Consider the following 22,975-nt stretch of genomic DNA (forward strand, 5'->3'; position numbering starts at 1 on the left):
CTGTTGATTTGGGACAGGAACCAGTGTCTCCTCACATGCTCAGAAACAGCATCTGTGGGCGAGTTATTTTTGCGTGAAGAGCATGGGGGAATTTACGGCAGCTCTCAATGCTGACGGCTGCCTGGCATTGGGCAGAAGCCACTTCAAATTACACCATCTTAGCTGTGCTCCAGGGAGGTGCCACTTCCAACCAGTGTCACTGGGGTCTGAGTCAGCTTCCACGTATAAAGTGCTTTTTCAGGGGAACAAACTCAATTTTTAATACCTGGAAGAAACTGCCAGCCTGGAGAGCGGATGCATAAAGGGCAATGCCTTTTCACTTCCTTACAGCAAGCCATCTGTCTAGGAATTACAGTGCCTTGTAGGGGCTGCACAAAATCATATACATAATATGTTAAGCTTAATTCTGTCCTTTACAACAGCAATATATTATGGTTTGTTCAAACCTGGGCACTAGAAACAAGTTCAATAGTGCTAAAGCATTAGGGTCTAAGGAGGGTTTTCACTGGAGAAATGAATCCTCCGTTTATAGATGTTTGAAACATAAATGAACTAATACATTTAAATGGTTTTGATTATTTAGGAAGGGTTGTTCATCCAAGTTTTCTACAGCTGCAGTAATTTTTGGGGAGCTTCCTACAATTCTCAGCCACAGAGACCTCTAGGTAAGCATTGCAATGATGCACTGTGTAAAATCCATAGAGAAAGGAAACGGCAAGAGCATCTCCTGCTTCATTCACATTTTATTTACTGTTTTCTAAATCACATATTAGGAATAGTTCACAGAAACGTTACAGGCAGAGAAATGCAACCTGATTTTTAAATATGATAGCCCTACAGGCTCTCTATGGAAGCGGTAAGAAATAAAAAATTAACATTTGATACTTTCTAAATAGTATTCATTCAAAAGCATGGGTTTTACTGTCATTCCCAAGTGAATCTGAGAGCATAATCTACACATTTATCCTCAGTCCAGCCCTTTTTGCACCAAATATCTGCATGACAGCCTGTACTAATTTGCATTGAGACTTCTACTGTCAGGGCCGCATATTAGCACTGCTTATACCCTGCATGTTTGTGTCCATCAGTGTGTGGATACGGGAGTCGTTACGGAACAACAGTTAAATATTCTAAAATCTATTGAAATTCTGAAACCAAGTTCAAAGGGATGGGGCGAAAAATGAAACTCCCCAAAGGAGTCTTCTTCATAACTTCTCCACTTATCCGTGAAGTATCAGAAGATCCTAGATTTATTTTGCACAGTCTGTGGCTGATGGCAATATTTATCACTCCCGTCAACCTTATATATGGACCCCACCAGCCTTTCCTAGAGTGGGAATAAATCTGATTGATTACAGGTATTTACTGCTGTGAACTCAAGTAGCAATTTGTACTCAGCAACCCAGTAAAAATATGGTAACTACAGCAGTGCATATGTTTGGTGATGTAAAGCACATAAAAATTGAAGCAAAGCTGCCTGCTCCTGACAAATCACTAACATAAATCTTGGCACAACCAATATCTAAGGATCATAACAGGAGATTAAAACTGGAAAGGACCAGTGAGTCATTCTAATCGCAGCCTCCTTCTGTCTTCATTGTTATCTCACCGGTTTTTTTCCCCTGAATACATCAGGACTCTTTATTCTCTCCCTTCTGAATCCTGGATTTCTTTTTAACATGTGAACTCTTTCAGGTCCAACTTTGCACACCTATTTCTTTTATTTCCCCACCATTGCCTGCAGCAACACTCTTCCCACCAACTCCTGCTGACCCTTAACAGCTGCATGAACCAAAGATGCCTTGATATTTATGTATGGTTTCAGTCCCTTCATTGCAAGTAGACATTTTTAGGTATTTAAGAGCTATCAAGCCTGAAAACACAGAGAAATCCATGAGTGATTCTGGACTCCACTAAGATGCTTCATAGTAATCTTTCTGTCATATAACAAATCCTACTGTGCTACGCACATTCCCGTACCTGATAATGTCATTAGACTACAGCTAATGGCTTGTTTATCATCTGCCCTAACTGGTATTTTTCTGCTCTAGCACTGCTGATGTTCAGTGGTGCTCTCAGCATGTAGGCCATTTAGAAAAAACAAAGTGCAGGACTTAGCCTCATTTTGAATGTGAAAGTGTTGAAGGAGAGAAGGCAGAATCAGAACAGGAGTTAAGCACTGAGATGTGGAAGAAAGCGCCCTTCAAAGTGTAAGGGAAAATACCTCACTAGATCCTTTCCTTGTTCGCAGGCCCTTACAGGAAAATAATGAGTTTGTTCTGAGAGTGAATATTCCACTCAACAGTGAAATAATTTTTAGATGTTCCTGCTACTTAATGCCAAGTGCTTTTCAAGACTAGTGAGGGGTTGTGCTCTACTTAATATGGCTTTGTGCATGTTTGCTTTTCTTTAATTCAGGAAAACTCTTGAGAAGAAGAATCACCAATGCTGTTGCCTGGTAAACAAAAGCAAGTTACACCTCTGGGGTTCAGAAAAAGAAGGTAAACAAAAGTCAGCTATCTAGATAAAAAGCAAACAAATGCTTTGGAGAAAGAACATTCCTATAAACAGCCATTACAATGCAACTTACAGACTGCAAAATTAGGGAGCAGATATAAATTTAGCTTGGTGTGTAGTTTGAAATAGCAACTGCATTTGTTTAACATATGTCTGACTGCAATCGCAAGTGATTCACCATTTATTTCACTTACTCAATTAACATGCAGAATGACTGTGGCATTATAAATAGTATGTCATGCTTAAAGGTGTTTATTCTGCTTAGCAATTTAGAGGTATCTCAAGTTTTTCTGTTCCTCCCAAAGCCTGTCTTCACTCATGTCTTTACACTTGTTGGAAATTTTGCATCTTTCTGCATACAGAAGAGATATTTTGCATCTCTTTGTATATTAATAAATGACAGATTTGTGGCTGGCTGCACCTTTGCCTGATTTAGTTACGTGAGCACAGATAGACGTGTATTCAAGTCCTCCATCTTTTCCATAATAGACTGATGGATTAAAGCACTCCAGAAGACCTGGGTTCAGCTCTCTCCTCAGTCTGTGGGGATTGAAACCCGTATTTCCCTGTCAACAGAATCACCCCAGTTACTGTCTAGGCTGGGTTGGGGCACTCTTCATTTCTTGTTTAGACTTTAAAGAAACTGTGTAACTGCTTTTACTTTGGGTGCTGCTACTGTCAGAAGAGAAGAAAAGGAGGTGGGAGCAAAGGGGAGGAGTAAATGCTCTAGATAAAGCTATGCATAGTGCTTTTATGGACTCTTCTTACTTGTCTTTCACCAGAAAATGCAGTAACGATTCAAGTCTCCCAGGGCATAGTTTTGTTTTGCTGAAACAGAAGGGAGCAAAGAGCTTTAGAGGTTGTGGATCAGACCTTTTCCCCCCTTCCAAATGAGAATCAAGCCCATTGCTCTTACCTTTGGATAAACTCAAGCTGACAGGGAACAAATTACTACAGGTAAGTATTATTTTGGTGCTGACATACAAGAACTCCTGTTACAGATCATTTAAAATCTAGGTTGCGGGTTAAAAAGAAATACCGTCAACAGTCCCCCAGAGCTGTTACCATAAATTCAGCAAAGGTGTATCTGTTTCAGGGTATAGATTTGATAAAAGAGCATTCATGTATGGTATTTTACAGATCATAATCATATTACCTGCATAGATCATCACTGTGAATGTCCAACTGACAGGCAAACTCATGTCAGAAATAAGATTCACACAGGAGTTGCTTTGCTTTGGCAGTGGCCTGCAGCAACCCCTGGAACAGACTGCTCCCACATTATAATTCAGGACAGCAATGGGGGAAAAAAAGGAGTTCTTCAGTTCTTCCTAATGCAACTAAACCTAGAAGAATATGGTGACTCAAGCTGGAATTTGGCCACAAAATCCTGTTTACAATCCTCAAAATTCACAAAACTTGAAAGGTTTAATGGTTCTGAGGGCTTCAAGCCCAGTCAGTGCTTCCCAACACCACAGTCCCATGTACATCATGCTGGTTTAACCCCAAGTCAGACAGGGGCAGTGGTCTGTAACAGGCTGCCAGTAGCTGCAGAATGTGCATTTTTACCTTCAGCATGCTGATTTGTGTTGTTCATGCAGTTACAGCTTGGGACAGTAGAAATACATTTGTCTCACTGTTTTTTACAACAGTAACAAAACGCTTTTTTATGCTTCTTCACAGGTCAGCTTAATGCAATGACAGACTTGTTACTTTGAGAAACAAGAACATGAGCAATACTGAGCTGTGCAGCCCTATGCTAAGAACTTTTGGAAGCACGAAAATTCTAAATACAGAACTTGGTTATTGCATTTTCTCTTCTATCTCATTAGAGATGACAGCAAATGTTCGAGAGGGTTTCTCTTACACACACAGCAATTTGGTTAGGGAAAGACAGCTAAGATACTTTTAAACATAATTAGCTGAGAATGAACCACCTTGAATGTGGCACAAATGATATTTAGAGCTAACATGCAGCTAGTGGATTATGATCTTCATTACAGGACAGACTGGGTGTGTAGAAAGAGCTTGACCATTGTCATCACCTCTGGTTTTCCACTGCCTTACCTCTGACAGTCTGACACTGAAGCCAAGCAAGCAGGCAAAATGCTAGCTTAGTCACCTGACCGCTTCACAATGATGTGTAAAAAAAAAAAATGGCTCAATGTACCAGGATAGGAAAAGTGACCCTTTGTTTTTGTAATGAAAAATATTAGGCATAACCTGATGGGAACGTTGTCTTTTCAGATGGAATTCATCCTACCCAGAGAGCATCCCATGCACTCCAGGCACTGCTGAAGGGAGACATACCCCCAAAAAGGCCGTGTCCAGGAAGCAGAAGAGGCTCAAACATTTAGAAGGTATCTGGGGGCCTCTGCCCCTAAATCTGTCTTTGCCTCAGAAAGTTTCAGCAGCATCCTCCAGACAAATACTAACATTGTAAGAGAAAGAAAAGGAATAGTTGTCTTGGATGCCTTTGGAATGTAAAAGTGAAGATTTTAAGAACATCCAAAGCAAAGTTCCCCCACCAGCCATAATCTTCTCAGTTTGTAAGACGGCCATTCTCTCTGCTATGGCTTCCTTGATCATTCCCCATGCCAGTCACATCATTCAAACATGGCTTCCCTGAAAGCAGAACAGAACAGGGGCTTCCTCACAGGGTTCAGAAAAAAAACCAAGCCAGCTTCAGATGGTGACAGAAATCCTTCACTGAACCCAAAGAGACAGGATCCCCTCGATCCACTTCTTGTTTGCAGTTTACACCATCCTTTTCAGCTATATTGAGTGAGTCCATGTGGGGAGGCTTCTCTGTGGATCCAGCCAAGCTTCTTGGATGCTCTGCACAGGTGATATGGCAAGACGTGGAGAATGTGCTCCCAGGGCTGACTGCTGCACTGCAGCTCCATGGCATCTTTCACTGCATCTGTTCTCCAGAGACATTCCAGACCTTGATTACCGAACCTTGACATCCCCTTGCAATATAAGTTAAGGATCACTCCCATTTTCCGACTGGAAAACGTAGGAAGGACAGAAGTGATTTTCCCCACAGCTGTACAGCAGGTCAGAGGTGGAGGCAGAGACAGAACCAGTCCTTAATTCAGGTGCTAGACAATACTCCCTCTGTCTAGAATACGGACATATTCTGAAAGGTATTGGAAAATGCATTAAAGGCAAATCATCTCCCTGTTAGTGACTCTTAATCCAGATAAGCATGATTCTGAATTAGGCTGTAAGTGTGTTTTAGAGGGAAACACTTTACCTGTGTTATCTCCATGCTGGCACCATAATAAACAGCCGTTCCTACTTGTACCGAATTAGGCGAATAACCTTATTATTCATGAAATCTGAAGTATGTGGATGAGAAGAATCTATGCAAAAACCATCACTCATGGCTATTTTTAGCACTTCTTCCACAAACACCTGGAAACTATTGATTTGCTTATTATCTGGCACCACCCAGAGTCTCTTTAAATTCTGCCTGGTGTACTCCTCTTCGGGAAGGCCTTCCACGCTTGCAACCCAGTCTAAGGTCAAATGGTTGGGGTCTTGCAGGTAGCTGGATATTGAAGAGAGGTTTCCATTGAAGCAATAGTAAAGTTTGGACCCAAGAAGCTTCAGGAACAGACATGACGTGGAGAAGATATGAGCACTGAACACTTCCATGTTGGAAGAAGACAGGCTGTAGATCTGGGGTGCTTCTCGGACGGTGAAGTGAACAGTCTGGGTCTTCTGATCGAGGGTGATGTTGAGCATGGCATTTTTCTCTGCTTTAGAAAGTTCCACCTCCTTCTCCTGCAAGGCCTCAATCAGTGGCTGAATCTGATAAAAATCAACCTCCCGTCGGAGTAAGCCCATTTCCTGAAAGTCTTCGGGGAGGTCCAAGTGAGATGTTCGTAAGAAATTCAGGATATAGCGGAAGATTTTTCCGTCTCTGTCAATAAAGCAGTTGCCTTGGCTGTCCTTCTTGGTTGGGATCTTCCCACTAAACATGGCCCCCAGCATGGAGTCTGGAAAGCTAGTCAGGGTAGACAGTGAGGTGGTATAGAGTTTTCCTCCAACATTAAGTGTGATGGGTTCTGACATGATGGAAAAGTCACAATGCTGGGACTACTTCTAAAAAATAAAAATAAAAATCCAACACCACACATTTAGTTGCATTTAGTTGTTTGAAAGGTTAAACTACAACGACAGAGAGTCCTAAATATATAAGGGTAACTACATGCCAAGAATTCATCATGGAAATCAGAAGTGGGGAATTACTTCTGGAGGTTGTATCTTGAGAACAAGCATAAGGATGTTTTTTCTCCCAACAGACTTGAACAGGACTTTTGTTCAGTTCAGTTTAGTACCAGAAATCATGAGTTTTCCACAACTTTACAATCACACTAAGATTGTAAACTCATGCTCTTCAAAGCAAGAGTTGTGTCCTGGGCTCACCTGATTCCATCTCTCCCATGAATACAGAATTTAGAGGGGGAAAAACAAAGGACAGGACAAGAACCAGACACATCCCAACGTCTTCCATGGCACCTGAAGATACAATTAAGGCAGCAAAGCTGTTGCAGCAGAATCCCCTGACACACATTTGAGTGCAGTCAGCCTAGCGAGGAGCCAGGCTGTTAAGCATGCAACAGTCTGTGGTTCCATTCAGTAAAAAAAACCACCAGGCTTTCTCCTTCCAATGTGCTTTACCTTAGAAAACATTTCTTAATTAATTTGGGCCATATCCCAGTTGACGTAGTTTCCATGCAGCTCCTCTGCAATCAGCTGAGATGAATGGAGGATGTGATTTTATAGAGCAGCTAAACATCACTGCCTCTGGAAGGGACATACCTCCTTTCGCCCTCCACCTCCTCCCTTATGCCAGCCCTGGCACTCATCTGACCCCACAGTGAGCCACTTTAGGGAGAAACCCCATCATTTTCTATTCAGGATATGTTTCTGCCACATCTTGGAACCAGATGAAAGCCAGGGCTGGTGCAAGGGAAGAGGAAGGAGCTATGTAGCCCTTTCCATTGCAGAACATCTCAGCTGCCTTGAAAGGCTGGGCCCCCATTCCTGCTAGCCACAGACCTGCAAATCTCTTTTTCCTTGTTTGCTGAATCCAAATCAATCAACAGTTCATTCCCAATTTTACTGTTGACTTAATCTGCAGGAAACCCATCAGCGTTTGCTTGCAGATGTAGGAGGTAGCTTTTGCTGTAGTAACAACAGTCATTCAACAGAAAGCCGCCGAACAGCTCCCTTAATTAAACTTAAATGCAGGCATTTTCCTAACTGGTCATGGAATAATCTTAGACACTACAACGCTATCATCAGCTCCAGAGTCACAGCAAAATACAGATCTGAAGAATGTAATCTTGTGCTGGAATATAAATTCTTTTATGGCTTCTAAACCCCAAATAATAGTGTTAATGGCACCCTTAAATACTCCTCTAGACTGCAAGGACATTTTGCCATGAAAAACTTGCCCAACCTAGGGCAGCTAATGAACAGGTCAAAGGAGAATCTGTATTTCACTTCTAGTTTAAGACTAACATTCCACTCTGTTCTTTGGCTCGCTTTAGCCCTTAGCACACAGTGTGTCAGTGAAGAATAGAAAGAAGCAGTTCTCTAAATGCACTGAATGCTTTGCCTGTGTATCCCTTCATCCCGCACAGCCAACAAAACTGGCACATAAAGATGCATGTGTAGACTAGCCCAATACCCTGCCTACGCCCATCACCAAAGACCATCGTTGTGACCAACCTCAGCAAAATAAATCCTAGAAAAAACTATTTGTTCTAGTGCTAACCCCCACTTAGCACTGTAGTCTCAGCGTACTTCCCGCTCTTGAAGACCTCTACCCAATTTCAAGTTTAAAACTGATCATATAGAGGCTTCAACTGCTCTAATTCTGTAGTACGAGCGGCTGCCATGTATTTTTCCCCCTAAGAGCTTGCAATATGTCTGTAAGAGCATTGCTACAAGCACAATCTGACATTCAAAAACCAGCCTAAAATTGATTTTACTTTTTTTCAAGTTTCATCAAACAGAAGCCTTCCCTGAATCTTCCTGCAAATAACACAGCCTGCAGAAGCAGGACTAATGGTGGCCCCAAAGGCCATGTTTGATGCTTCCCAGCTCTGCTACCCCTCAGGCTGCTTTAGACTAAACAACCCAGATTTTTCTGTTCTTTCTTCACAGGTCATGTTTTCAGATTTTTCAGCCCGAGCCTGCTTATTTACGCATGGGAGTAGTTTTCTTGTGCTCTCTGCCAGCCTTAGCCAGGTGCAGAATGAGGTGTTTCCCTTGATGTGTACGTGACAGGCTTCACTTGGCAAAGCCTGTTGTCCAGAGTCATGACCTAAAGACCACTGGATGGTCCGAAGATAGAGATTTTCATTTCAAACTGAACATCCACCCTAGGTTTATTCTTATCCAATGACTCACTGGCTGTGTAAGCTGAATGAGAGACAGACATCTCAGTCCAGTCTGAACCGATAATGGTAAAATATCTTGTAACTGGTTTCTTTATCAGCAGTCTCAAAAGGGAGGCTGCCAACAAAATATGGCAGTAACATGAGCACTTCAAAGCTGAAGACCATGTCTATGCTGCCAGGAACAGCATCAGGAATTTGACCAAGCTTTAGCTCTGTTGTTGGAAGAGTTGTGGGTGTACTAGCACAGCACTTGGCAGGCACTGCATTACTCCCTCCCTGCGTGGGCTCTGCTCCTCTCGCACCTCTGGATGCTGCCCAAATACATGCCCTGACCAGCCTATTCTGCTTATGGCTATTTTGCAGTCTACAGACCCATACAGGCTGGATTTCAGTCTCCCAGGACACCAGTTTGCTTTTATTTTGGACCTCCCCACTTCCCCCACGCTGGACTAAATTTCAAACATTTAATGATGCAAACATTTGGCCCATGGATAAGGCTACAAGATAACTATTCCACAGCTGTCCTTCATAAAGTAGAATCAACACATGACGAGTTAATCATCTGCTTTTGCCTAATTCATCCTATTACTTGCAGGTTTGTATCTTCATAGTACGAAGATGGATCTGGTAGTCTGGCAACCTCAGAAGACCCCAAACCACAGCACAAATAAGCACACATATGTCTACTAGATACATCATCAGCCTGGACTTAATGCACTGACCAACCAAGGTACTTGACAGTAGCTGGGGAAAGAAAGACAATCTTTCCTGCTTTTTTCTTATAAACTTCTTTATGAAAATTTTTTTATAAACTCATAAAAATTAAAATTAAATGGGTTGTTCGTTTTCTCTCTTTGCTCATCCAACCAGCATTTGCAGCCTCTATCCTAGTCTATGAGGCCTGGGTACTTTGCTAATGCAATAAAAAGTTCTCCAAGGATGCAGCATGGAAACTACTTCTGCTTGGTGGCATTTTTGCAAAGAGGAGGTACCAAGATAGCATCTGATCTTGGACATGGGTGGCTATAACCTGCAGTCACCCAGGCCAAGTATGAATTGGGTTATGGTTCTTGGAAGCAGAGAATTACAGTAAAGCCTTTCATGTAGCTGTTCCCCAAGTAGCACTTAAAATCCATTCAAATTAGATCAGCTAGAGATCTAATTTGAGAGTTGAAGATGTGAATTTGGCCAAAGAGCACAGGATTTATTTTGTGCTTTTAGAGTGACTTGTATTTAAATGCAACTTTCTTTCTAAAACAGATGTATTTAATGTCACGGGGAAAAAAATACCTATGGTTGACTGAAAGTCACAATCTTTTCAGCTGATGTAAATTGAGAGAAACCAGCAGTGGAGAACTTTTTGGAAAAGTCAAACTCTTGAATTTAAGCTGCTGTCTGAGCATTTCAACTGATCAGGGCTTGTAAATTTTAGCTTGGGTTTTAATCACAGGAGCATCCTCAACAGATGCATAGAGACCATTTCTGTAACCCATGAACATTTCCACCCCATGAGTTTAGTTCAGCAAATAATTGGTTTGAACCTGGGAGAGTGACAGGGGCTTACACAGCAGGAAGGTATGAACGAGCATGTGAAATGACAAAATCTACCTGTTTTCACTTATCAATGACCATCAGCTCAGTTCCTTCATTAACATAAAACTTCCTTTGCTTTATCATTTTGACTGTAGAACAGCTTTGGATAAGCTTATTTTCCCTCTTATGTGTTCATCACATTTAAGAACATCTTAATTAGCTAATAAAATTCTGTATATGTAATTTAACTGAGTACTTGTTTCACCCAACTTGGCAAAAACCCACAAGTGTACAAGTAATCATCAAAAAAAAAAAAGCATCAGTCATGGTTTGCCAATATAGGTAAAATGTAAAGAAATAGCACAGATATTACTACGTATTTAACCACTCTGAAAAATAGGTACAGCTGTAGTCTATTCTTTTTAGCCACAAAATGCAGTTTAATGGGAAGTCTAAAGTTATAAATATGTTTATATGCTTTTCAAAGAGATGTGGATCTTAAGACATACACCTAGGTATATAGTAAAGACAATTTTTAACAGGATTTTTCAGGTTGCTTATTCAGATAACAAATGATAGCTTAGATCATTTCAGTTAAAAATAATCTACCCTGAAACAGCAAGTTTATGAAACACTAAACAGATGCAGTGTGCCTGCTTCTGTTTAACAGTCTCACTGAAGATCTGATGAAAACTCTCTCCACATTAATGCAATAAAGCTAATAATAGTTTAACCAAAGCTAAAAATAACAGCAAGGCAGAGAAAAGTTACTGAACAGATCAGAAAAGAAAACATCAAATTTTTATTTGGGAAAATGTGTAGCAATGCCCGAATTTCCTTGACAAGTAAACCCTAATACAAGTATTATATATACTTGTACTATATTGTAGTATGTATTTATTGGGGAAATATTGCTTGGGAAAAGCAGCAGTAATCAACTGCAAACACAGATTTCACTTTAGCAATGGCAGGGAAGGAAAATGAATCAGTTCTCTGGGATTTCAGAGGCAATGCCTAAGACACGGTTAACAGGCTGATCCTAGTGTCATTCACAGGATCTCATTAATGAAATTAATTAAACACAGGGCATCAAAGCAAATTATCTGTAATTTGGTAGGAGTGGATCATGATGTGTTGTTAGGGTTTTCAAAGTCCATCCCACAGACTTGCTTGTGGCCTCTGTCCTGGTTTCAGCAGGGATAGAGTTAATTCTCTTCTTAGTGGCTAGTACAGTGCTGTGTTTGGGCTCTGATGTGGGAACAATGCTGACAGCACACTGATGGTTTTAGTTGTTACTGGGTGATGTTTATACTAAATCAAGGGCTTTTCAGTTCCTTGGGCCCTGCCAGCCAGAGGGCTGGAGGGACACGGGAAACTGGGAGGGGACACGGCCAGGAGAGGTGACCCAAACCAGCCAAAGGGATATTCCATACCATATGACGTCATGCTGCGTATATAAACCGGGGGAAAAAGAAGGAACTGGGGGACATCTGGCATTATGGTGTTTGTCTTCCCGAGTCCCCGTTACGTGTGACGGAGCCCGGCTGCCCTGGGGATGGCCGGACACCTGCCTGCCCAGGGGAAGCGGTGAATGAGTCCCTTGCTTTGCTTTGCTTGCGTGCGCGGCTTTTGCTTTACCAATTAAATTGTTCTTATCTCAGCCCTGGAGTTTTACATTCCTTTCTGATCCTCCTCCCCATCCCTCTCGGTGAGGGGGAGTGAGGAAGTGCCTGCGTGGGGCTGGGTTGCCAGCCAGGGTTAAACCATGACAGCCTCTGAAGCCTTTACGCATAGCATTAAAGGCACTAAAAGTTGTAGCATCCCCTGCAACAGAAGTTACTGGATGCCATGACAGCAGCACAGTCTTTTGCTGCCAGACGTAGTGATACATGCCCATTTACACAGTCATTGCCCTGGTTTTAATTTTATACATAAGGTATTGCACTGCTGGTTAATTTTATAGTGTAGCGTTCAATAGCACACTCATAAAACATCCCTCCACAACCAAACTTTGGAAACCTGTATTTAAGAAGTGAAATATGTGCAGCTTTGTTAAAAAATAGCTGAGGTGCAACAATGAAGTGCAAAATACACATACAGAAAAAAAAAAATTAATTATTTAGCTGGCACAATGAAGGAAGCCTAAGTGGCAATAAAATTAAAGCAAGCTGGGGACTATTTCTGCTAAGCCTCAGGAAGAGCAGCCAGACTAAAAACCTCTCTGGCTTTTTGAATATTGCCCAAGAGAGCTGGTGAAAGCTGGATAAATGTTATGAGAGACAGATCAGGCAATGCATTATAGGAAGTCATTCTGCACTGGGAGGGGCAGGATTGATTTCAGCTAAAAAGGAGGTATGAAAAAAAGTAGTATCTAGGCACCTGTACAGCAGCTGGAGACTTTAAATGTGATTTGGCAGGAGAAGATGGTGGTTTGCAGGATGGGGCTCCAGTCTGCTTCATTAGAGTGCCTTAATGGCAAACACATGATCAGGCAAGGAGACTTCTTTCCGTACCATGCTCATTCTGCTCTGGGTCTTCCCCCAGATTCCCCACACTCAGCACATACCACTTTGCTCCAGCATGTCTTGCTGAAGGTCGCGTTTTGGTTTGTGGCAGAAATTCCAGTTTCTACAAAACACCCGAGTCCTGAGAAAAAAAAAACAGAACTCAGGGAAGTTGTGAACTCTGGATCTGGGCACACCAGCCCACAGCGCTCGCTGTGACTCTACCTGCAGACCGGTTTCATGCCTTGTCCCTTCTCAAGGGGATGATTTCACAGAAGAAATCCAGACCCTCAGCTAGAAGTTTGTGCCTCAACTGTTATGGGGACTGTAGACGAGTCAGTCTGAAGCCTAGATGTTACCCCGTGAAAGACAGGAGAAAAATAATAATAAAAGAACAACAAAGGGAGGGCAGAAACAAAATAAATAGTATAGGGGATTAAAATAAAAAAGAAAACTCAGCTGACCACTTACCTAGCCAGCAGCAGCCAGCATGCATCGAAAGCTGAGTTTAAGGAAGGATTTGGGATAAAATCCATCTCAAGGACAGACTCACCCTTCCTTCATGTATTCCAGATGCATATTTACTTAGCTCAGCTCATCCTCAATTATAGAAGGTTAAACATTTGCAATATGGTTTCTACACCCTATATGCTTATTTATAGTAATCTTAAAGAAAACCCATTGCTGCAGGACAGACCCACCTAATTTTGGACACTAGTTTAATATAAACCTTTGCAATAAACATAGAAAATCCCACTGTATTCAGAGGCTTAAAATTCAGTAGGTGAAGCAGAATGTGGTACGTCTGCCAGGAGCAATATATCCCGAAATGCAGCACCCATGGAGGGGAAGCGGCTGCTTTTTGTTTCAGGACTGCTGAGGTGCTCTGGAAATTTCCAGCTGGCGTTTGGGGAAAGGCCACTCACCCCTGAGGCTGACGCAGGGGACACGGGTGACAAGCTCCGGGAAGGGACTCCAATTCCCAGCAGGCGCGAGGCAGGAAACGACGGGGCTCACCCTTCCCTTCTCGCTGTCTTACCACGCTGACTATCCACCTTTGGAGAGCAACTGCTTAGCTGCCAGTCATTTATATTTTTGTATATTTAATTTTCTAACCGTGCTTTGTTAGACACAGAAACGCTCCTCTGCCAACGAGACGCACGAACGACGGGAAAGTGTGAACAGGAGTTTCATAACATCCCTGGTCGGTTGTGAGTGTGATGCTGTGTGTTTGTCCCTTCCCACACCGGCACCTTGACGCCCTTTGAGCATCTCCTGGGCTGCTTCCTTAGGGATGTAGGTGAATGCAAAAGGCTGCACATCCAGCTCGCTGCAGATGCTGAACTTAAGCAATAAAGAGATGAGGGCAGGGAGACAGCAGCAGGGAAGTAAGAGAGGGTGCTCAGCTAGTAAGAGGAAGGAGCAATATAAAACAAAGGTCAGCTTCCTCCTGAGAGAAAAGGACTGAACACAGTGGCGCACGGCGGGGAGGAGGAGAATGAAATGAAGGTTCCCTGTACTGAACGAGAAGGGCAGCAGACAAGATGGAGGGGGAGAGGGAGCGCAAAGCCAGAGAGATACAGCAGCAGCGAGGAGGTTTGGAGGAAAAAAGCCAAAGTGCTGCGGTGCCCGGTGCTCTCCTGGCGTGGCCTCCGACACCCGTGGGCTCAGGGGCTGCCAAGCCGACTGCCAGGAGGGCACTGCCACTGGCTACACGGCAGCGGGCACATCACTTTTCCTTGCAAACAGCTGATGTCACCCTTTGTGCAGTCCAATATACTAATTTAACGCCGGCCTCAGCAGAGGTTTTCACCGGTTTCTAATGTCCTGCCTAAGCATCCACATGAGCATCACTTGGCATCCTTGGTGTATCTTCCAGATACTCTTTTTATTTCCTCCCTGGACCACTTCATCCACACACGTGGCAGACCACCACCTGCATACAGCTTGCTGCACAGGCAGGGTGGTTCAGCAATCCAGCTTCCCACCCCATCTCCTGCCGACACCGTCACTTCCAGGGCGCCCCTGCAATTACACAGTGGCTAATTGCCAGCACGGATGCAGCTGCACGCTGGCAAAAAGCACTCGGAACCACCACCACCAAGGTAGGTGCCAGGCAGAAAGAGACCCTCCGTGGGGCGCAGCTTACGCACATCACCCAGCTGGGGCTGGGTGCAGCTCGGCGGGATGCAGAGCCGGCCCTGGGTGTGGGCATGCAGGGCCTGGATGTGCTGAAGTGCTGTAAACGTTTTAATTTCGGGGATGTTTCATTGAAAGGGGGGTGGGGGTGGGGGGGAGGCAAAGTTTGCAGAGTGGCGCTGAGCCTCACCCTGTGAAGGGGAAGCAGAGGTATGGCTCCTCCCTGCCCAGCCAGGCGTTCGCACGACGCAATTAGCTTAAAATACTAAAAAAATAACCCCAGAGCGGGGGATCGCCCGCCCCCCCCGCATCCCACTGCGCTTCCCCGCGCAGCAGCCGCGCAGCAACCCGGCCGCCCCCACCCCCACCCCGTGCCTCAGTTTCCCCATGGCGGCGTGGGGGGGTTGGGTTACGGTGGGGTGACCCCAGCCCTTCCCACAGCCCCCCGCCGGGCTCCCCCCCCACCATCCCCGCCGCGGACCCACCTGCGCCCCCTCCAGCCGCCGGGCCCCGCCGCTCGCCGGGCGCACGGGAGGCGGAGGCGGCGGGGGGAGGAAGCGGGGGGCGCGGCGCGGAACGGCCCGGCCCGGCCCCGCTGGGAGTTGTAGTTCGCCGCCGCCCTCGGCCCTGCCCGCAGGATTGCGGCTCGCAGCCGGACACCCCGCAGCCTGCGGGCACGGCACGGCACGGCCCCGGCGGGAGGTAACGCGGGGAGGGAGGAAAGGAGGTGTCGGAGGGGGCTGGTGGGATGGGAGGGAGGGTGCGGGAGGGATGCTCGGGGAGGGATGCGGGAGGGGTGGTCGGGAAAAGTGATGCGGGAGGGGTGCTCGGGGAGGGATGCGGGAGGGGTGCTCGGGGAAAGGGATGCAGGAGGGGTGCTCGGGGTGAGGGATGCAGGAGTGAGGTCTTGGGGGTCGGGATGCAGGGGGGATGCTCGGGGGAAGGGGTGCAGGAGGCATGCTCGGCAGAAAGGATGCCGGACGGGTGGTCGGGATGAGGGGTGCAGGAGGGGTGGTTGGGATGAGGGGTGCAGAAGGAGTGGTCGGGGTGAGGGATGTGGGAGGGATGCTCGGGAAAAGGGATGCAGGAGGGATGCTCGGGGGTTGGGATGCAGGAGGGAAGTCTTGGGGAAGGGGATGCGGGAGGGATGCTCGGGGGTCGGGATGCAGGAGGGACGCCTGGCGGAAGGGGTGCAGGAGGGGTGCTTGGGGTGAGGGATGCAGGAGGGAAGTCTTGGAGAAGGGGATGCAGGAGGGATGCTCGGTGGAAGGGATGAAGGAGGGGTGATTGGGCAAAGGGGTGCAGGAGGGATGCTCAGGGTGAGGGATGCAGGAGGGAAGTTTTGGGGAAGGGATGCAGAAGGGGTGTTCAGGGATCAGGCTGCAGAAGGGAATTCTTAGGGAAAGGGGTGCAGGAGGCGTGCTCAAAGGGAGGGATGCTCAAGGGAAGAGAAGCAGGAGGGATGCTCAGGGGTTAGGATGCTCTGGGTTGGGATGCTCAGGGGTTGGGATGCTGGAGGGATGCTTGGAGGAAGGGGTGCAGGATGAAGTGGTGCAGAACGGATGCTTAGAAGGAGGGATGCTTGGTGGGAGGGATGCAGGAGGTGGTTCAGGGGTCAGGAAGCAGGAGGGATCCTCGGGGTAGCAATGCAGGAGGGATGTTCAGTGCCCAGGTCACAGAAAGCAGCTGGGAGTAAGGGGTGCTTGGGGGCCAGGATGCAGTCAGGGTTCTTAGGAGCTGGGATGCTCAGGGGAAGGGGTGCAGGAGGGATTCTTGCGAGGGATACTTGGAGGGATCTTGAAGAAGGCTTGGAGGGAGGTATGCGGAGAGACGGTTGGAGTAAGGGCTGCTCGGAAGCTCAAGATGCAGGAAGGAATCACAGTGAAGGGGTGCTCAGAGGAGGGAATCAGGAGAGAGGCCCAGGGTTTGGGATTTGGGATTCCCAGAGCAATGCTCAGAGAGAGGGATGCTCTGTGGTCAGAATGCAGGAGGGAACCCTGGAGGAGGGATGCTTGAGGATTTGGGTGTTGGGGGGTCAGGCTACAGGGGGATGCTCTGGACGGCATTGGCAAGTGGGTGTGTGTGCACTCCCTCGGTGCCCGCAGGGCTTTGCAAAGCTGTTTACAAGGCAGCATCTTGTTAGGAGAAACTGGCCAAGATGGGCTCAGGTTTTCCTCAGGGAAGCTGACCTGGGGAGATTCACCCAGGGATGTACCCATCCCACAGGGAGCCAAAAGACCCTAAATGTGAGGGTCAGATTCAGAGCAGTCCAGATCCAACGCCCTTTCAGGTTAAAACTGCCCTGGCTTGGACTTCGCAGGTGTTACCAAAGGATAAAAGCAGATGTTGGAATATTTGCTACTTCCATGAGGTTTTCAAAATGCTTTGGGATCTCAGCTACACCCTGCTGTGTTTGTGTCACAGGACTCATGGCAGTGAAGTTTCAGCCGCACGTCCTGCCTCAGACTGAAAGGATGTAGCATGGGTTGACTTGTGCCTGGGGAGGGGGTTCGAAATGCCCTGGGCATCTTTGTGATGGAGTCTGCAAACTTTGTCATGGTCCCACTCCATCTTCCTGGTTTCTGGATTGGCGCTGATGCAAAGTCAAATGTGTTAGGGGCTGGAGGGAATCTGAAGTCTCAGATGAGTGTCATTTTTCTTGAAGGCACCACCAATAAATTGGAGATCTCTGTATCTCCAAGCAGTCAGGCAGCGTCTGATGAATCCCAGCCAGCATCAACAGTGTCGGCCCTTGGTCCAATATGCTTTGGTGAACAGGGCATGCTTTTTCCTTGGGCTATATCCAGGGGTTTAATTTCTATACACAGACAAAAGCAGACAGAAATCTGAAGAAAGGCGAGGGATGTTAATGCTATAAATACCTTCTAGAAAACAACCAGCTTTCCGGAGTAGATGTATTTACAGTCTCCAGGGAGGATGATAGAAAGGACGTTGGTCTGAAGGTCAGTGCGGGATCTGGGCACTCCTAGTGTAAAGCCCCATGAAAGTAGGGTAGCACAGCCTTGGCTGAGAGCTCTGCTAAGGAGGAGAGCAGAAAGCTTTTGGGGGAAGAAATGGAAGATATCTTCATCTGGGGAATGTGAGGAGGAGTGACCATCCTGGGAAAAACTTACCTAGCGTGGGCAGGACAAAGCTTTTTGGCATCCAATGCGAAATATATTCGGAAAATTGAAAAGCAAGCGGGGTGGGTTATTTTTGTCTGTGGTTGGTGCTGGGCTTAGCCACAGAGCCAGCGGTTTGTCAGTGTGGGTCTGGTGGGTAGAGCAAGTCCTGCCTTACGTGCCTTTCTCTGCTGCTGGTTTTCAAGGCAATGGGAGAGAGGAATTGAATTCCTTGTGTCTTGCTTTCTGCATCCATACCAGGACAGCTGATAATATGCTAGCGATGGTTCTGAGATGCTTTATTAGGAAAGGATACAGGTAGGTATTAGAGATACGTGTGTGTAGCTGTTGACCTGAGGGGAGGAACGGAGCTGTGAGGAGTCATCTGGAGAAAGAGGGGATTTTTAGAGCCTTGGGGTTTATTTGATATTACTGCACTGATCGCTTTGACATCCAGCCAAAGCCTTTTTTTTTGTTTTTAAATGACTGGGTGCCTAACAGCAAAAAACACAGAGCAAGAGAAGAGACTGGGGGATCTGTGTGCACCAAAGGGATCAAAGAAGAAGCACTGGAGAAATAAATAAGAAAGCAGGGTAGCTAAGATAGATGGGGTCAGGTGGGGCAGCAGCCCAGCACTGTTGTCCATGAATTAAGGCCGTGGTAGGTTACTTGGAGATGACTGATAGAATTGTATGGTACGGTCGAACATATCTATAATGTTTTAGAGGAAAAAGGACTGCTTACATCTGTGGTACAGCAGAAGAAAGGAAAAGGGTCTGCAGTGGTCTGTGGGTCAAAAACATCAACAGATTTTAGTAAAGGAAGGGACTACTACATGGTAAATTTAGGCTGATTGCAAGTAGGTGTCTTTTGGTTAGTTACTTTTTAGGGAACCCTTAGAAAAGTTGTGAGGCCACAGGAGAGAAACATGCTGTTCCCAGGGTGGAGCTCCTGATGTACAGCAAAGCCACGCAAAATGCAACAGTCCAGCTGGGTGGTGATGAGCAAATAAATCTTCACTCTCCAGAGGGGACAGAAAGCTGCTGAGCAGGGTGGAAGATCCTGCAGAGCATGGGGACAACCTCCTGCTCCAAATCTGCTGCTGCCCGTGGCTGGAGGGGGATCTCCATCGGGGTGGTACTAAAGGGCAGTTCTGATTCAGCGCAGCAGAGGACAGGAAAGCACGAAGAGCCTTGCCAGCCAGGAGTAATTAGCTCTAGTGAGTAGGAGACGTGCAACACAAGCGCAATCTGTCACTGGAAAGCAGTTTGGGACAGAGAGCGAAGAATATGTGATCTCCTTGAAAAGAGAAGGTGAATGTAGAAAGGCGGATTATAATTACATGCAAAAAAATTTGGCTGGGCTTCTGTGCTGGCAGTTTTTCCCTCTTACGACTGCAGAGGGGTAGGGTCTCACTTCTGATTCCAACGGGGTATTTAACTGGATTTTTCTGCATTTATTTGCTCTGAGTTTCTGCCCAGATCTCGTGAAAACAGACCTGATCCTCTGCTCTGCCATGGCGCTTGCCTGGGTGCAACTGGGATAGCAGCTGAAGCAAGCAATGTGAGGTGGAGCATTGCTGTTAATATATTTGCAGGTTTGGCTGCTGGCTCTGCCACGACCTATTGCATCTCCTTGAGCAAATGGTTTGGCTTGGATGTGCCTCGGTATTTTGTACGGCTACAGCAGCGTGAATGGTGTCTGCTGTGTCGCTTAAGTGAGAGAGTTACTCCCTTGTGTGTATTCCCACAGACACAGTTTGTAGGCCAGCGGGCTCTATTTCAGTTGAAGCCTCCAGGCATTATTACGGTGCAAATAACATATAAGGGAGGCTGAGGCTTCAGAGAATAAAGAATAGCTGGATGTGAAATAATTAAGAGAGAAGTAAAGGGAGAAGCAGCAATTGTGTCATTGGGAGGACTCAAGATAGAAACCAGAGCATTAAATTGCTGCGACTGCTTGATGCATACACAGAAGATCATTGGAATGGAATCACATCGCTGACATTAATTAAGGTTATTCAGTCAGAAGAACTAGATCTCAACGAAATGAAGAGTATAACCAGATGTATAAGTTATACTAGATCACGGGGAGGCAGCGGCAGGAGGTGCAGTACATGGGTGAGGGCCCAGCACTGGCCTTTGTTTGATGATTTCCAACTCTGTAGGGAAATTGCTGTTTCTTCCTAGTTATTTAGAGGGCTTTTGAGCCTTTTAGAAAAACAGTCATAGGGGAGTGATAAGGATGACTGTGACTGTCCAATACCTGCGGGTCAGGCTGTATCGATCGGATGTGGTAATGATGAGCTGCAGGCTGTAATTTCCCCTTCTTGGCTGGGTGAGCAGGTAGGTACTTCGGACCCCCCCCCAAAAAAAATCCCCTTTGCCTATGAATTAAAAGAACATTTGTTCCCTGCAAAAAAAGTAATAATCATTAGGACACAATTCCTTTGATGTTCCTGGAAGACAGATCTAGAGAGCTGTGATACAGCAAGGGCTGGCCCTTTGAAGAAGTATGCCAAATGGCAAATTTTGTAGAAATTTTAGAGAATACAGTATTTTTTGCGCAGTATTTTGTGCTCTAGCAAGGCACGGGGTGCGCTCCCTTCCACCCTGCAGCAGCTCAGCATGCTGCAGGATTGAGCCCTAATTGCCTGGCTGCCTGGAGGATGCAGCAAGAATAACTGTAATGTCTTGGCTGACATGAAAGGAACCGTTTCAGCAGGACTTAAGGACAATAAAAGGTGAATCTGGTTTCTCTACTTCAAAATCTCCAGAGAATTCAGGGAAGTACATCATGATTTCTTTTTCTTTGTAAGAAGCAAATTATGTCATTTATCAGTCTGTGTTTGGATGGTGGGATTTTTTTCTCCCTTAGTGGTATTCATCAAACAGTATGTGATACTGTTGTAGGAAATGTGCTGAATTTATCGCCAGGATTTCCTAAAGGTAAGATACATCTCAGGTCTATGTTTTCAGAGCTTTGTAAGATTTGGGGTGTGGGAACTGATATTTCATTCTGGAAAAATATACTAAGGAGCCTTTGCAGGAAATCTGCTGCTGGCAGGGACAGGGGAATGAACTGATTTAGAACTAATTGGAGAAACTTCAATTGAAATGAATCCTAATTAAGGAAAAGACACAGACAGAAGAAAAATTTAAGGATGCCTCTGAACAGTACAGATTATGAAGATTAGAGCCAAGCAATGCCCAAGGTGACTTTTCATCTTGAGGCCGGGGTTTGGCTTTTTTTTTTTTCGGTTTACTTTGTTTGGAGAGTGAAGCCAAGCTGGTCGATGCTGCTTTTTTGCTTAAATCTCCTTTCCCACTTTGCTTTCTAGAGCATGGTTGGGTATCTGTCCTTGCAGAGACACATCTCATGGTCAGCAACACCTATTGCAAATGTTGATGAAATACTTCATTTTATTTGTGGCTTTAGATGGAATTAAAGTCTGGAGCCAGGGCTGCTCTTTTTCACAGCACCCTTTTATTTTGAGGGGGCAGGGGCAAAAGCACTGTGGACCCTGGTGTGTGTTTGTGAATGGAGCGTGTGGTACCCAATGCCATCAACACCTGTTGATCTGCCAGGTGGAACAGAGAGTGTCCTCAGGACAGTTTTGTAGGTCTGAACATCTGCGTGACAAGGATGAGACGGAAGACATCCCTCCCTCTTCCAAAGCACATCTCCCTCTCTAGCACATCTTCAGAAAATCAGGAAGGGTTATCTGAGAACCTACTTCTGTTGACCTCCCTTTGGTTCTTGGGATGATCATAGAGCACATCTTCTTGGAAGCTGTGTGTGGGCACATGAAGGAGGAGGTGACTGGGAATGATCAGCATTCACTTACCAAAGGTGAATCATGCTTGATCTATGTGATGGCCTTTAAGGATGGACTGGTAGATCTGTGGATGAAGGGAGACTGTGGATTTTGTCTTCTTTGACTTCAGTAAGGCTTTTGAGATGATGTCCTGCAGCATCCGTGTATCAAAGACACAAAAGAAACTGCAGTCTAGATGGGTGGACTTCTACTTGGGTAGGAAATGGGCTGGAACTATCCTGGAACTTTCCCTTTTTAATATTTTTATCAACAACCTGGAGAAGGAGATGGAATTCACCTCATTGCATTTGTGAGTGACGCCAAACTGGGGGGAACAGTCAATACGCCTGAGGGCAGGGCTGCCATAGAGGAGGACCAGGACAGGCTGGGGCTGACAAGAACCTTGTGGAATTCGACAAGGACAAAGACAAAGTCCTGCACTTGGGATGGGCTCATGCGGGATGGGCTCACCGAGCAGGGATGGACGTGGGATGGACTAACCCAGCGTGGACTAAGCCCTTGCACTGGTGAAGGCTGGGGACTGACTGGTAGCAGCAGCACACACACCACCCCCCCCACCCCCCCCCCACATGCCTACAAGGACATTATTCAGGAGGTAGAGCCAGGCTTTTCACAGCAGTGCATGGCATGGCAGGAGAGTGAGAAGAAACAGACGTAAATTGAAACAAGGGTTTCCAACTGGAAATAAGGAAAAACTTCCCACTATGAGCTGATTAGGCACTGGGGCAGGTGGCCCAGGGTGGTTGCATGATCTCCATCCTGGGATGTTTTTAAGGTCTCAACAGACAAAGCCCTGAGCAGCTTGGTTTGATTTCAGCTTTGTGCAGGGGTTGGACTAGAGACCTCCCAAGGTCCCTTCCCTCCTGGTTCTGTGATTTTACCCACGTTGCTCCTGCCAGC

The 22,975-nt window shown here is 45.9% G+C and overlaps 2 protein-coding genes across 16 annotated transcripts in view; one reads left to right on the forward strand and one right to left on the reverse strand.

The window, feature by feature from the left end:
- Positions 1 to 725: 725 nt before the first annotated feature.
- On the reverse strand, positions 726 to 15,717 carry KCTD21 (potassium channel tetramerization domain containing 21). 13 transcript variants are annotated; one of them, XM_055701762.1, is made up of 5 exons: positions 15,601 to 15,705; positions 13,903 to 14,031; positions 13,202 to 13,324; positions 12,852 to 13,118; positions 726 to 6,630 (listed from the first exon to the last, which is right to left on the reverse strand). In XM_055701762.1, the coding sequence occupies exon 5, from the start codon at positions 6,598 to 6,600 to the stop codon at positions 5,818 to 5,820; it is 783 nt and encodes a 260-aa protein (XP_055557737.1). In that variant the 5' UTR covers positions 6,601 to 6,630; positions 12,852 to 13,118; positions 13,202 to 13,324; positions 13,903 to 14,031; positions 15,601 to 15,705; the 3' UTR covers positions 726 to 5,817. The 13 variants fall into 13 exon arrangements, with proteins under 13 accessions (XP_055557737.1, XP_055557740.1, XP_055557743.1 ...); XM_055701765.1 differs by lacking the exon at positions 15,601 to 15,705 and having other exon boundaries at positions 12,852 to 12,940; positions 13,039 to 13,118; positions 13,903 to 14,836; XM_055701768.1 differs by lacking the exons at positions 13,202 to 13,324; positions 15,601 to 15,705 and having other exon boundaries at positions 12,852 to 12,940; positions 13,039 to 13,118; positions 13,903 to 14,836.
- The window catches only part of USP35 (ubiquitin specific peptidase 35), a 30,091-nt gene continuing 21,952 nt past the window's right edge, over positions 14,837 to 22,975 (forward strand). The window contains exon 1 of one of the 3 annotated variants that reach the window (XM_027798894.2): positions 14,837 to 15,081. The gene's annotated coding sequence lies outside the window, so the exon portion shown is untranslated. Of the gene's footprint in view, positions 15,082 to 15,634; positions 15,818 to 22,975 lie in introns of those variants that run through there. The other 2 variants (XM_055701761.1, XM_055701760.1) reach the window with 2 other exon arrangements.

This window comes from Falco cherrug, chromosome 2 (genome assembly GCF_023634085.1).
Source record: "Falco cherrug isolate bFalChe1 chromosome 2, bFalChe1.pri, whole genome shotgun sequence".
In the NCBI taxonomy this organism is placed as follows: Eukaryota; Metazoa; Chordata; class Aves; order Falconiformes; family Falconidae; genus Falco; species Falco cherrug.